Source organism: Moschus berezovskii, chromosome 25 (genome assembly GCF_049115385.1).
Source record: "Moschus berezovskii isolate FMDL1 chromosome 25, NW_MosBer_1.0, whole genome shotgun sequence".
In the NCBI taxonomy this organism is placed as follows: Eukaryota; Metazoa; Chordata; class Mammalia; order Artiodactyla; family Moschidae; genus Moschus; species Moschus berezovskii.
The window spans coordinates 48033767-48049521 of NC_142484.1; the positions used below are offsets into that span (position 1 = coordinate 48033767).

At 41.8% G+C, this 15755-nt stretch overlaps 1 protein-coding gene across 24 annotated transcripts in view; it reads left to right on the forward strand.

Annotated features, from left to right (window-relative positions):
• Positions 1 to 15755, forward strand: part of LOC148773924 (uncharacterized) — a 139404-nt gene that overhangs the window by 10351 nt on the left and 113298 nt on the right. For all 24 annotated transcript variants that reach the window (XR_016036382.1, XR_016036385.1, XR_016036374.1 and 21 more), the window contains one exon: positions 155 to 673. Coding sequence is in view for 3 of the 24 variants with exons in the window: in XM_088832253.1 (XP_088688379.1) it covers positions 620 to 673 (54 nt within the window). In the remaining 21 variants the exon portion in view is untranslated. The remainder of the gene's footprint in view (positions 1 to 154; positions 674 to 15755) is intronic.

The window sequence follows — 15755 nt, forward strand, 5'->3', positions numbered from 1 at the left end:
GATTGTTAGTGTGTAGAAACGCAACTGATTTTTGTATACTGATTGTGTATCCTACAACTTTACTGAGCTAATCAAAGTTTTACTATCAAGCCTGTAATATTTCAAGAGGAAATTGCTAATTTCTCCCATTTTTAAAAAACAATTATTTTTTCAGATATTTCAGCCAAAGGCAGAAAGAGCTCTTCTCCTAGGATGGAGTCTGTTGTTTGGGAATGTGGTTGATCCAGTTGACACGTTGGCCAGATGGTACCCGATGTAATAAAATGAAAAGAAGAGGCAAGATGATGTCATTTTCCCATATTGTGAAAACAAAAACAAATGCCTTTCATGAGACCAACCTAACAAACCTCTGACGGTGCAAAGAGTTTGAAGAACTTAACAGCAAGATAGAAGAAGTACTTCCAAGCTGAGACCTGCAGGTGTACAAAGATCTAAAATACATATTGAGTGGGCCTGATCATCTGAATCTCATTCGATCGAGAAAGCATGGCTCTGAGTTGGATCGTCTTCTATCTGTGCCCTTGACTATGTTTGTGTGCCATATAGGTGGGCACAGTTTGTGTTCTTTGAGCCTGTTACCTTGAGGAGGTGCCAAGATTTGCCTTGTAACACTACCTTCATGCCCAATCTTCTGAACCATTATGACCAACAGACGGCAGCTTTAGCAGTGGAGGTAAGACTTCATCTATTATTTGGCATGTCGTAGAAAATTGTTCTTGTATTGCCCTTTTAATCAGTCTACTGAATGTGTTTGATAAACGACAGGAAAAACTAATATGTTATTTTGAACTGCATCTTGTACATTAAAAAGTTATGTATTTAGGTTCAGACTCTGATCGATCGAAGATTTCAGATTTGGGGAATGTTACTCATCTTAGTTTTCAGATATTATTCTTTTATGAAGAAATTTGAAAATTTGGAACTGGAGAAGTAATAGCCTTTCAGAAGTTTAAATTGTCCAAGTTATGGTTACATCTTCTTTGCTATTTAATAATAAGACTTTAAAGAGCAGACGATAATAATAATAATGCTCATAATTCACTTAGTAAATATTGAAGGTATCATGATTTTGAAAATGGGTTCTTTGGCTCAGACTTTAGGCTGGTGGGTTTACAGTATTTACATTGTCTTAAATACTTAAGATGGTATCCTGGTCTTACTGTCTTCACATCGATTTACGAACAGCAACTCCCAAGCAGTGATAAAGGTTTTGTTGTGTGAATTATCTGTTCTTGACCTCTCAGGACTTCATGAAAATCTGTTGCCTTACTTGAATTCTTCTAATGGTAATTCTTTAGGCACTTTTTAATTCTTTTACTTTAGAAGCTATGACCAGTCAATGGATACAGTTAATAACAGGTTTAAATAATTTCGTATGTGTTTCAATAATGGTTTTAGAATTGGGGACAAAGATATGTTGACCAGATAGGAATTAGGGGGCAGCAAACTGTGACAGTAAGAGGAAAAAGCTTGGAGTTGTATAAACTGCAGCAGCAGCTAGCACTTTCTATCTGTATTACTTTTGGCAAGTTACTTGAGTTTTCTTACCATTGTAACTTTACTTGTAAACTAGAGTTAACACTTTGGAAGATAGAAAATGAAGTGTTTGTAAAGTACTTTGCACAGTACTTTTGGAGTAAGTTCTCTGAAAGGGATAGCTTTTACCATTTTCCCGTATTCTAATATTAATGTAGCTACATAGTACATAGAATTTAAAGTTGTTTTTTTTTAATTTTAGTCTTTAATCCTTTTTACAATGCTTTCAGCAAATTGAATACAACATGTTTTGGAATCTTCATTTTATAGTAAAATTCAAAGGTTTAGTACTTCCAAGTAAACGAACATAAATCTGGGAAAGATTATTATTCACAGATTTTGAAATGTAGAGGGCAACTTGTATAGTCCAAATACTTGAAAATATTGTAGAGGTTGAATAAAATATTTCTGCTCTTCCACTGACTACACACAGTCTAACTGGTAAGGAGAGATTTGGTATAGACTGTGAGATTGGGTATATGGAAATGGGTATTGGTTTCATATAGGAATTTGGTTCCAGGCATGATAGTCCCTGCTGGGTATTAAAACTACCCAGTTCTCTCACCAAAAAAATGAAGGAGGAATATCTTTGGTTCTGGTATCATTTTAAGTCAGTATGACTCCTTTGGACAGCAGATAGGGTTGTAAGAAATAAGTCATAAAGATTTATGGACTGATTTGGGTTTAACTTTTGCCTCTTTCACGTAGTAGCTTTCAGACTTTGCAATTAAGTCACCTAACATCTCTGTGATCCGGAGAAGGAAACGGCAACCCACTCCAGTACTCTTGCCTGGAAAATCCCATGGACGGAGGAGCCTGGTAGGCTACAGTCCACGGGGTCGCAAAAAGTCGGACACGACTGAGTCACTTGACTTCAACATCTTTGTGAAAATCATTTGTGAAAAGGCACTGATAACAAAAATACTTTGAACGGCTGTTAGGATTAAATGAGAGATTTAAGTAGCTAGCACAATGCATGACGCCGAATAGATGATCCACAAGTGTTACTTCTATTTAAATTTCATTTGTAAGTGACCCTAGAGCGAAAGTCCGAGAAAGACGATGTGTTTGTTTCACATGAGTTTGCATCTCTCATTGTGGGCTCCGGGGGCTTTCCTGATGGTGGCGTGGTGAGCTGTCTCTGACCTCTCTTCAAACATGCCCATATAGGCTAGACATTTTGTTGGCAGTGAGACCGCATCTTTTTGAATTCCACTCCTTCTAGGGAGAGCACCTAGATGAGAAAGAGAAAGCTTTGGTGATGTGAAGTGATGTTGGGGATAGTTGACTTGCTTGTCATATCAGGACAGGGATGCCACTGACAGAGTCTCCTGACAGTCTGAGAGTGTAAAGTTTCTATAATAGCAAAGGGTATGGAAGTTCAGCAATCAACACAGCACACCTTCAAATAGAAGTAAGGATTCTTAGATCCTTACAAGGACTTGTCTGCTGATGACACCCTCCTGTCTCTGACCCAGGACCTTTGGATCAGCTTGCCAGCTTTTAGTGGGAGCAAATAATTGGAGCAGGTAACCCCAGCACATTCCTGACTGTTCTTTGTGGGACTGGATGAGTTGAAAGACATTTCCTAGGTAATAGCATCGTTCAGCAGACCCAGGCTTCAAGCCTGCCTCAGGTTCATTCCTTTTTTTTTTTTTTATTTTACAATATTATATTGGTTGGTTTTGACATACATTGACATGAATCCGCCCCGAGTGTACATGAGTTCCCCCTCCCGAACCCCCCTCCCACCTCCCTCCTCCCCTTATCCTCCCTCTAGGTCATCCCCTCATACCAGCCCCGAGCATCCTGTTACATGCATCGACCCTGAACTGGCGATTCGTTTCACATATGAGAATATACACGTTTCAATGCCATCAGGTTCATTCCTGTACTGACATTTGGTGAAATCAAAATGAGTGCTTCGAATGAAATAGTATATGGTGCCAGGAGAGAAATTGCAGAATGTGGGTTACTTCAACTTTTCTTATTATTGTTCACAGTCAACAAGTTGGGTGTTCTTTCATTGTGTATAGAGAATTCCTCCTCAATACTTCGATTGAAGTTGGAACATGTTCAAATAAATGGGGTGAATGTCCATTTATTAAGTTGGAGAAAAGATCCTTGTTAGTATGTTGGTATGTTTGTTTCTCTCACTTTACAAAACGTGCGTTTCTACATAAGCACACTCTTTGCAACCCCACGGACTGCAGCATGCCAGGCTTCCCTGTCCTTCTCCGTCTCCTGGAATTTGCTCAAACTCATCTCCATTGAGTCTGTGATGCCATCCAATCGTCTCATCCTCTGTCATCTCCTTCTCCTCCTACCCTCAGTCTTTCCCAGCATCAGGGTCTTTTCCAGTGAGTCGGTTCTTCACATCAGGTGGCCAGAGTGTTGGAGCTTCAGCTTCAGCATCAGTCCTTGCGGTGAATATTCAGGGTTGATTCCCTTTAGGATGGACTGGACTGGTTTGATCTCCTTAATGCATCTATATATATTCAGTTCAGTTCAGTTCAGTTCAGTCACTCAGTCGTGTCCGACCCTCCGCGACCCCATGAATCACAGCACGCCAGGCCTCCCTGTCCATCACCAACTCCCGGAGTACACTCAAACTAAGTTAACACCATTTTATAGAGGAAAAGCTGAAATTTAGAGAGTTTACAGAGACCCAACTGGTTAATAAGCTCAAGGGCTCTGGATAAGAATGCCATGGTTTAACTCTTGGGACTGTCTTTGTAGCTATGTGATCTTCGGCGAGGTACTTAACTTTCTGTGTCTTCTTTTCTTCACATTGATTATAAAATGGTGTGACTGATTATAGTACCTCCCTTATGGGATTGTTGAGAAGATTAAGTTAGGTATGTGAAGCACTTACAGCACTGCCCAGCCTGTAGTAAGTGTCCATAAATGCTAGCTGAGATACAGCACAAGATACTTCTAGCTAGTGAGTGACAGACGCATAAACTTAAAGCCTTGTACTCAGTGCAGGCAGCACAAAATAGTGATTCAAGGCAATTTTATAATTCATGATGGGGCTTACAAATGGAGGTTTTACTACCATGGTGACATGTCAGTATCAGCTTAGTTGGTGTTGTATGGTTGGGGACTTAGCGGGTCTGAGGCTGATTTAGGGCATGTACATGCTTGCATGCATGATGTCTACACACGTATCAGCTGTGAATATAATGCAGTTTTAAACTTTGAAGTTTTTTTTTTTTTTTTCGTGGCACTGGGTCTTCGTTGCTGTGCACAGTCTTTCTCTAGTTGTGGATTAAGAGCTTCTCTGATGCAGTGGCTTCTCTTGTTTCAGGGCACGGGCTCTAAAGTGCATAGGCTTCAGTAGTCGTGGAGCGTGGACTTAATAGTTGCAACTTGCAGTCTCCAGAGCTTGGGCTCATTAGTTGTGGCCCACTGGCTCAGTAGCCCTGTGGCATGTGGGATCTTCCCAGACCAGGGATTGAACTGGTGTCCCTTGCATTTCAAGGTGGATTCTTAACCACTGGACCACCAGGGAGTCCCTAAACTTTAAAATAGTTACAGACTCACAGGGAGAAGGCAATGGCAACCCACTCCAGTACTCTTGCCTGGAAAATCCCATGGACGGAGGAGCCTGGTAGGCTACAGCCCGTGGGGTGGCTAAGAGTCAGACATGACTGAGTAACTTCACTTTCTCTTTTCACTTTCATGCATTGGAGAAGGAAATGGCAACCCACTCCAGTGTTCTTGCCTGGAGAATCCCAGGGACGGGGGAGTCTAGTGGGCTGCCATGTATGGGGGTCGCACACGGTCGGACACGACTGAAGCAACTTAGCAGCAGCAGCAGTTCAGGAAGTTAAAGTAGTGTAGAAATTCTATATACTGTAGCTAGTTTCACCAGGGGCTTGGAGGGCGCGGTGTCTTGCTATCTTATGTAGCTGTTAGTATCAAAACTGGGACGTTGGACTTCCCTAGTGGTCAAGTGGTTAAGAATCCTCTTGCCAGTACAGGGGACACCAGTTTGATCCCGGATCCAGGATGATCCCACATGCCTCGGGACAGCTAAGCCCATGTACCACAACTACTGAAGCCTGTATGCCCTAGAGCCTGTGTTCTGCGACAAGAGAAGCCACTGCAATGAGAAGCCTGCACAATGCAACTAGAGAGTAGCCCCCACTCACTGCAGCTAGAGAAAGCCTGCACTCAGCAATGAAGACCCAGCACAGCCAAATAAATAAATAAAAAATTTTAAAGGCACAGGTGATCTAAAAAAAACAAAAGCTATCATTGGTGTACTCTTTAGCCCTTTATCATATTTCACCAGTTTTTACATGTACTCATTTTTGTGTCTGCACATGTACATGTATTTTTATTGTCTGTGCATTTTTATCACATGTATATGTTCATGTAGCCATCACTTTGGTTAAAATACTGTGGAAATTCTCTGACAGTCCAGAGGTTAGAGTACTGTGCTTCCACTGCAGGGGGCAGTAGTTTGGATCCCTCGTCGGGGAACTGAGATCCCACAAGACCCGGAGCATGGCAAAAAGAAAACAAAACACCAAAACGACACAGAACTGTTTTTATCACCACATCTTGCTTGTGCTTCCTTTCTCCCTACCACCCTTTCCTATTACCAGGCAATGACTAATTTGTTCTTTGTCCCTATACTTTTGTCATTTCAAGAATATTATATAAATAGAATCATACAGTCTATAATCTTTTGAGATTGACTGTTTTCATTTAGTATAATACCCTTGAGATCCATCCAGGTTGTTTCATGTACCAGTCGTGACTGTTTTTAATTGCTGAGTACTGTTCCGGTATAGCGGAGAAGGCAATGGCAAGCCACTCCAGTACTCTTGCCTAGAAAATCCCATGGATGAAGGAGCCTGGTAGGCTGCAGTCCGTGGGGTCGCTAAGGGTCGGACACGACTGAGCGACTTCACTTTCACTTTTCACTTTCACACATTGGAGAAGGAAATGGCAACCCACTCCAGTGTTCTTGCCTGGAGAATCCCAGGGACGGGGGAGCCTGGTGGGCTTCCGTCTCTGGGGTCACACAGAGTCGGACACGACTGAAGTGACTTAGCAGCAGCAGCAGCAGTTCCGGTATAGAGATGTTCTGCGGTTTGTTGAATCATCCACTGAAGGATACTGAATTGTTTCCAGCTTTCTGCTATTACAAATAAAGCTGCTGTGAACAATCATATACAGGTTTTTGTGCAGACATAAATTTTCCTTTTGGGTAAATAAATGCCCAGGAGTGTGATTGCCGGGTTATACGATAAGCGTGTGTTTGAGTTTTTAAGAAACGACTCAACTATTTTCCATAGAGGTTCTACCGTTTTACATTCTACCAGCAGTGTATGAGAGACGTACGTTCTCAGCATTCTTTCCACCATTTGGTATTTGCATTTTTTTATTCAGCTTTTCTCAGATGATGTGGTATCTTACGTGATTTCAATTTGCATTTCCCTTATGGCTAATAATATTGGACATCTTTTCATGTGCCGTTCATGTGTCTTCTTTGATCAAATGTCTGTTCATGTCTATTGTTCATTTTCAGTTGAATTGTTTTTGACTTTTGAGCTTTGAGAGTTCTTTATATATTCTAGATACAAATCCTTTGTTGGAAATGTAGTTTGTAAATAGCTTATTCTTGTCTATAGCTTGCGTTTTCATCCTTTTAACAAAGTCTAGGAGAATAGAAGTCTTAAATTTTAACAAAGTCCAGTTTACCAAGTTTTTTTCCTTTTAGAGAGTGCATGTTTGGTGTCGTTTATAAGAACTGAAGTTGGTCTGCAAATCCTCTGAAGTTTTATACTTTTACGTCTCACATTTAAATCTATGATCAATTTTGAGTTAATTTGTATAAAGTCAGTTTCATTTTTTTGCCCCTAGCTTCCTCGCTATTTGTTGGACAGGCTGTCTATCCTTACACTATTGAACTGCTTTTGCTTCTTCCTCAAAAATTCGTTATCTGTCCTTGTATACATTTATATTTGGGTTCTCTATTCTGTCCTGTTGATCTTTGCATGTGTTTCACCAGCAATACTACAGTGTCTTGATTATTGTTAGCTATACAGTAAATCTTAAAATTGGATAGTAAGATTTTTCCCACTTTTTTTCCCCAAAATTGTTTCATTTATTCTACTTTTTCATATAAAATCTAGAATAAACTTGTCTTTAACTACTAAAAGTGTTAGTGGATTGTGACAGAAATGTGACTAAATCTAGAGGTCAGATGTTGAATCTCCAACCCATAAACAGTGTTGTTGTGGATTGACTTGAGTCCCCCTGAAAAGTGAAAGTGTTAGCCGCTTGGTCGTGTCTGACTCTCTGTGACCCCATGGACTGTAGCCCGTCAGGCTCCTCTCTCCATGGAATTCTCTCCAGGGAAGAATACTGGAGTGGGTAACCATTCCCTTGTCCAAGGGATCTTCCCGATCCAGGGATTGCACCTGGGTCTCCCGCATTGCAGGCAGATCCGTTGCTGTCTGAGCCATCAGGGGAGTCCCTTGAGTGCCCCTAATAAGCTCTAACCTCCAGTACCTCAGAATGTGACCTTATCTGAAAATAGGGTCATTCTCAATGTTATTAGTTAACACAGATGTGTACTGAAGTAGTGAGGGACTCCTGTCGCAATATGACAGGTATCCTCAGAAAAGGCCATTTTAGACACAGGTGCGCATAGAGGGTCGATGCGTGTAGAAGCATGGAGAGAATGCTGTGTGAAGCTTAGGCGTGTGCTGCCACGAGCCAAGGGGCAGCTAGAAGCTGAGAAAGATAGCTGGAACATATCTTTCCCTATCACCTTTAGAGGCAGTATGTCTCTGCCAGCACCTTGGTCTCAGACTTTTAGCTTCCAGAAATGTGACACAATCAATTTCTATTGTTTAAGCCACTGAGTTTGAGGGACTTTGTTACAACAGCCCTGCTGCTGCTGCTAAGTCACTTCAGTCGTGTCGGACTCTGTGCGACCCCACAGACGGCAGCCCCCCAGGCTCCCCCATCCCTGGGATTCTCCAGGCAAGAACACTGGAGTGGGTTGCTATTTCCTCCTCCAATGTGTGAAAGTGAAAAGTGAAAGTGAAGTTGCTCAGTCGTGTCTGACCTTTAGCGACCCCATGGACTGCAGCCCACCAGGCTCCTCCATCCATGGGATTTTCCAGGCAAGAGTACTGGAGTGGCTTGCCATTGCCTTCTCCGATAACAGCCCTGCTGCTGCTGCTGCTCCTGCGTCACTTCAGTCGTGTCCGACTCTGTGTGACCCCATAGGCAGAAGCCCACCAGGGTCCCCCATCCCTGGGATTCTCCAGGCAAGAACACTGGAGTGGGCTGCCATTTCCTCCTCCAGTGTGTGAAAGTGAAAAGTGAAAGTGAAGTTGCTCAGTCGTGTCTGACCTTTAGCGACCCCATGGACTGCAGCCCACCAGGCTCCTCCATCCATGGGATTTTCCAGGCAAGAGTACTGGACTGGCTTGCCATTGCCTTCTCCGATAACAGCCCTGCTGCTGCTGCTGCTAAGTCACTTCAGTCGTGCCCGACTCTGTGTGACCCCATAGACGGAGGCCCACCAGGCTCCCCCGTCCCTGGGATTCTCCAGGCAAGAACACTGGAGTGGGTCCAGCCCTAGCAGACTAATAAAACATATATCTGTTCATTTATTTATATCTTCCTTTCAGCACACAAGCTGTATGTGTTTTGTTAAGTATATACCCAGGTGTTTCTTTTTTAAAAAATAAATGGGATTATAAATGTATTGTTTTGTTTCTACATATTCAATAGATATAAAAGCACAATTGTATACAGATATTCATTTTCTAGGTATGTTTTTCTTGTATTCTGCAACCTTGTTGAACTTACTCATTCTAGCACTAATAAATTTTATTAGTTTTTTGTTGTTGTGACTAATTTAAACATGTTTTTTTGTGATTCCTTGGGATGTTCTACGTAGACAGTAATGTCACACGCAAATCGGGACGGTTTTCTTTTTCCAGTCTCTACACTTTTTGTTTCCTTTTCTTGTTTTGTGCTGATGGGACTTCTAGGACTCTGTTGAATTTGAGTGGTGGGACTCGGCATTCTTCCCTTGTTTCCAGTGTTGAAGATAGAAATCCAGTCTTTCACCACAAAGTATGATGTTTACTGTAGGGTTTTTGTATATATACTTTGTCAAGTTGAAGAAGTTACTTTCTATATCTAGTCTGCTGAAAACTTTTAAAATCATGAATGCTTTTTCGGCATCATTTGGTATGATCGTGTGATTTTTCTCTTTGTTATGTTAGCCTGTTGATTTGGTGGATTACGTTGGTGTTGGAATATTGAACCAGCTTTGGATTTCTGGAACAAATCCTACTAAGTTGTGGTGTTGTATAATGCTTTTCATATATTTTTGGACTTGATTTCCTATTATTTTATGAAGGATTTTTGTATTTTTTAAGGGGGTGGTATTAGTCTGCAGTTTTCATCTTTTGTATTATCTTTGTTGGGCTTCCTTGGTGACTCAGAAAGTAAAAACTGCCTGCAATGCAGGAGACACAGGTTCAATCCCTGGGTCAGGAAGATCCCCTGGAGAAGGGCATGGCATCCCACTCCAGTATTCTTGCCTGGAGCTTTCCATGGACAGAGGAGACTTTCGGGCTGCAGTCCATGAGATCGCAAAGAGTCAGATATGACTGAGCGACTGACACACTTTTGTTTTGCTTTAATATTAAATAATTCTGTGTATTCTTGCCACCTGTTCTTAATATCTTCTGCTTCTGTTAGGTCCGTACCATTTCTGTCCTTTATTGAGCCCATCTTTGGATGAAATGTTCCCTTGGTATCTCCAGTTTTCTTGAAGAGATCTCTAGTCTTTCCCATTCTAATGTGTTCCTCTATTTGTTTGCACTGATCACTGAGGAAGGCTTTCTTATCTCTCCTTGCTGTTCTTTGAAATAGCAAGATTGTTTGGCCACCTGATGGGAAGAACTGACTCATTGGGAAAGACCCTAATACTGGGAAAGGTTGAAGGCGGGAGGAGAAGGGGACGACAGAGGATGAGATGGTTGGATGGCATCACCAACTCAGTGGACATGAGTTTAAGTAAACTCTGAATTGGTGATGGACAGGGATGCTGCAGTCTATGGGGTCTCAAAGAGTTGGACACAACTGAGCAACTGAACTGAATATTAAGTAATCTGAAGTTCACAGAATTTGTTCGCATTAGTTCTCTGCTGTTTTCTGGAAGAGACTGTGTAGAATTGGTATTCTTTTAAAATTGTTAGATTTTTGGAGAAGGAAATGGCAACCCACTCCAGTGTTCTTGCCCGGAGAATCCCAGGGACGGGGGGGCCTGGTGGGCTTCTGTCTATGGGGTCGCACAGAGTTGGACACGACTAAAGTGACTTAGCAACCATATGCCAGGGATTGACATGAAATCGTTCAAGCTATCCAGGATTGATATACATAACACTGCCTTTCTAGGCAACACAGTTGATTCTTTTCTAATCCAGGTTTGCACAGGGACAAAATTACTTGCCAACTACCAACATAGACATGACTAGGAAGAGTTTGCCTATACTGGCACGATTGCTACAGGGCTGTGATCTTTGTGCACCCAAAGAGATTTCTGAACAGATTTCTTGAGACTTATCCATCCCAGGCACTATAATGAGAGAAACCTAGTCCTACTGTAACCCTTAGGGGTGCCCTTGTGCCCTTTTCCTTCCTCCTTGGCCTTGGACATTCTGACTTGTACTTTCTGAAGTGCAGCTCCCCTCAGTTGGCCATGACTCTTATCTTTCAAGATCTAAGCATCTGTCAGTTTGAAAATAATGGTGTTTTTTTTTCCCCCCAGAAAAAAAAAAATAAATAAAAAAAATAAAATTGTTAGATTTTTACCAGTGAAAGCATCAGGCCTGAATATCTTTTTTCAGGAGATTTTAAAGTGCACATTCAATCTGTCGAATAGTTATAGGACTCTTCAGATTATCAGTTTCATCTTGGGTGAGTTTTGGTAGTCTGACTTATGAAGAATTGGTCTACTTCATCTAACTTGTCTGTTTTATATGCATAGAGTTGTTTGTAATATTAGTTATATATTTTTAGCATTTTTATTGGAAAGTGAAAGTTAGTTTTGGCTGTGCTGGGTTGTCATTGCTGCGTGCAGTCTTTCCCTAGTTGCAGAGTATGGGGGCTGCTCTTTGTTTTAGGCTTTTCATTGTGCTGGCTTCTCTTGTTGGAGAGCCTGGGCTTTAGAGTGTGGGCTTCAGTCGTTGCGGCACACGGGCATGTCACTCTGAAGCATGAGGGATCATCCTGGACCAGGGATCGAACCTGTGTCCCCTGCATTGGCAGGCGGATTCTTAACCCCTGGGCACTAGGGAAGTCCTTCCTTATTCTATTTTTAATGTCAGTACAGTCTCTAGTGATACCCTCTTTTTCATTCTTGATATTGGTTAAGTTGTGTTTCTCTGTCTTTTTAAGTTATTCGTCCGAGAACCCTATCAATTGTACTGAAGTTTTCAAAGAACCATCTCTCGGGTTGAGTGATATTTTTTAAAAAATTGATTTTCTGATTTCAGTGTCGTTGACTTCTCTTCTTTATTATTTCCTTTCCTTTGCTTGCTTTTGCTCTATTTTGCTCTTTTTGGTTATTGTGAATAACACTACTCTGTTATGAACATTCATACGCACATTTTTGCTTCAGTTCAGGTCAGTCGCTCAGTCGTGTCCGACTCTTTGCAACCCCATGGACTGTAGCTTGCCAGGCCTCCCTGTCCATCACCAACTCCCAGAGCTTGCTCAAACTCCTGTGCATTTAGTCGGTGATGCCATCTCATCCTCTGTCGTCCCCTTCTCCTCCCGCCTTCCGTCTTTCCCAGCATCAGGGTCTTTCCCAACGAGTCAGTTCTTCCCATCAGGTGGCCAAAGTATTGGAGTTTCAGCTTCAGCATCAGTCCTTCCAGTGAGTATTCAGGACGGATTTCCTTTATGATAGAGTGGTTTGATCTCCTTTCTGTCCAAGGGACTCTCAAGAGTCTTCTCCAACACCACAGTTCAAAAGCATCAGTTCTTCGGCGATCAGCTTTCTTTATAGTTCAACTCTTGCATCCATACATGACAACCAGAAAACCCATAGCTTTGACTAGATGGACCTTTGTTGGCAAGTGATGTCTCTGCTTTTTAATGTGCCATCTAGGATGGTCATAACTTTTCTGCCAAGGAGCAAGTGTGTTTTAATTTCATGGCTGCAGTCACCATCTGCAGTGATTTGGGAGCCCCCCCAAAATAGTCTCTCACGGTTTCCAATGTTTCCCTGTTTGCCGTGAAGTGATGGGACTGGATGTCGTGGTCTTAGTTTTCTGAATGTTGTGTTTTAAGCCAAGTTTTGTTTTGTTTTGTTTTTTTACAGTCCAGGTCTTTATTTTTACACCCATCAGGCCATGAATTCATAGGGAATGGGCTCCAACACTTCGGGTTCCTTTCCATGGGTCCTCACAAAGTGTGCTTCTCTGGGTGGAGCAGGCTGGCGCTTCAGCTAAACCCAAGTCCCTTTCTCTTTGGCTTCCTTCTTTTTCTGATCGTTTTCCTTCACACGTTTCAGAAAGCTATCTCGGCTCTTAGAGTGCTTAATATGCTCGATATGCAGATTAATTCTCTTGGCAAGAATCTTGCCCTTAACTTGTTTGTTTACAATGATGCCAACAGCATGCTGGGTGACATCGTTGACTCTCCCAGTTTTGCCATGGTAACATTTGTGGGGCATTCCTTGTTGAACAGTACGCATTCCCTTGATATCTACAATATGCCCCTTGTAGATTCGCATGTGTGTGGCCAAAGGAACAACTCCGTGTTTTCTAAAAGGCCTAGAGAACATGTAGCGGGCGTCCCTCCTCTTCCCCTTTGTGATGGTCGCTTTGGCGAATTAGCCTGAGGGGCCGGGGGAGAGATAGAAGGCGGCGGGATAACCCGGACTTTTTCACGCTCCTCTTTCACTGTCATCCAGAGGCTCTTTGGTTCTTTGCTTTCTGCCATGAGGGTCATGTCATCTGCGCATCCGAGATTATTGATATTTCTCCCGGCAGTCTTGAGTCCGGCTTGTGCTTTGTCCAGTCTGGCATTTCGCATGATGTACTCTGCATAGAAGTTAAATAAGCAGGATTATTTTTGCTTAGTTAAAATTATTTGGGGTAATTCCTAGGCGTGGAATTGCAGGGTCATGTGACAGTTTTATGTTTAACTGCTTGAATAGTCGCCAAACTGTTTTCCGTAGTGGTTGCCTTATTTTGCATTCCCGTCAGCAAATTTTTTTTGTACCTAGTCCAGCAGTCTTCCTCTCTTATGTAGTCGGTAGTTCATTTATATATAATGCAATTGGTGAGGTACTTGGGTTAAATCTGCCATCTTATTATTCGATTTCCGTGTTTCCAAACTCTTTTTCTTTTTTTCTCTCCTGTCTTGACTTCTTTTGTATTACTGTATTTCTCTCCCTGATTACCTAGTTAGTTGTGCATTCTTGTATTGCTTACTCCAGAAATTAGGATATGTACTCTTGACTTGCAATATTCTAGTAAAAATAACAACTTTGGTCACTCTCCCATTAGTGTTCCTCTGAGCCCTGTCTTTATCATTTTATTATTACACATAATTATTTTGTATTTTATATGTCTTTAAGGCATTATGTTTGGTTTTTACAGAGAATATTCATTTCTGTTTTCCCACACATTGACCTCTTTTGTGGCTTTTAATTCCTTTTGAATTTTCATCTTACTTTTATCTTTTAGTGTAGGTTTGGGCCAGTTAATTTTTCTGTTTTTGCCTATCTGAAAATGTGTTTACTTTGCCTTCACTTATTAAAGGGTATTTCTGCTGACCATGGTATTATGGTGAGCAGTTGTTTTCTCTTAGTTCTCTGAATAAGTCATTCTGTTGTTTTCTAGCATTCCAAAGTCCAGCAGTAGTTGTTCTGTTGAAGGTAAGGTGTCTTTTTTCCCCCCACTGGTTGTTTTTCCGATATTTTTCGTTGGTTTTCCACAGTCTAAATGTGATATGCTTAGGTGTATTTTTTGTATGTATTCTTTTAGGGATTTGCATACCTGTTTGAATCTATAGAAAAGTGAAAGTGAAGTCGCTCAGTCGTGTCCGACTCATTGTGACCCCATGGACTGTAGCCTACCAGGCTCCTCTGTCCATGGGATTTTCCAGGCAAGAGTACTGGAGCGGGTTGCCAGATCTATGGGTTTTCTTTAATCAGTTTTAACAAACTCTTGACCATCATCTTGTTATATATTGCCTCTGTTCCTTGTTTCTTCCCTCTTTTGAGGTTCTAGTTATCTATATCCTAAACATTTTCATGTATTTTATACATCTGTTATGGTTTTTTCTGTATTTTTCAGTAGGTTTTGGTCTGTGTGCTTCTGGTTTGGATATTTTCGACTGACTTGTTTTCCATTTTGCCAGTTCTTTCTTCTGGTATATCTAATGAGCTCGTTACGTCATCATTTATGTATTTCACTTACAGAAGTTCCATTTGGTCCTTCTCATGATGGATTCCAATTTTCTGGAATCCTTCGTCTTTTATTTTCTCAAACATATTTCTCATGTACCGTCTTGGGACTAAGCTGAGTTGACGCTGGGTTTCGGTTTTGACCAGCCTCTGCCTCCCTGTCGTTTGCCCCCACTGATGATGTGTGGTCACTCAGGGGAGGGGCTTCCAGCTGCGAGTGAGTTATGCCCATTTCCCCTAGCTGGACTTGAGCCTCTAATTTATGTTTCCTTATACTGATAACACTGCCAAAATCTCCACTCTGCTTTTCAGAGGCTTTGTGCTAACCTCCTGCCCTATGCATCTCCAGAATTGTTAAATATCTTGAAGGGAAAATTAGCTCTGTGTCAGGCCCAAACCTCGGAACTTCCCCGTTCACCCATCTGTCCCTTTTGTTTTGAGTTTTGTCTGTAGTCTTTTTTTTCCTTCTAATTTTTATTTTATATTGGAGCATCATTGAGTCACAGTGTTGTGTTAGTTTCAGGGGGTACAGCAAGGTGATTCAGTTAAATATACACATGTACTGTCTATGGTCTTGCACGCCTACCAGAGCCCTGCTGGTTTCTTGGTTCTCTAGCATCAGCCTAGGCAAAACTTGCGTCTCAGTCTCTTGCCTTACACCCAGGTTCAGCAGATACCTCCTTGGAGAAGTGGCCGCACTTATCGGGCCACCTCTGCATGCTTCCCTGCTCTCTGATTCCTGGTCTGT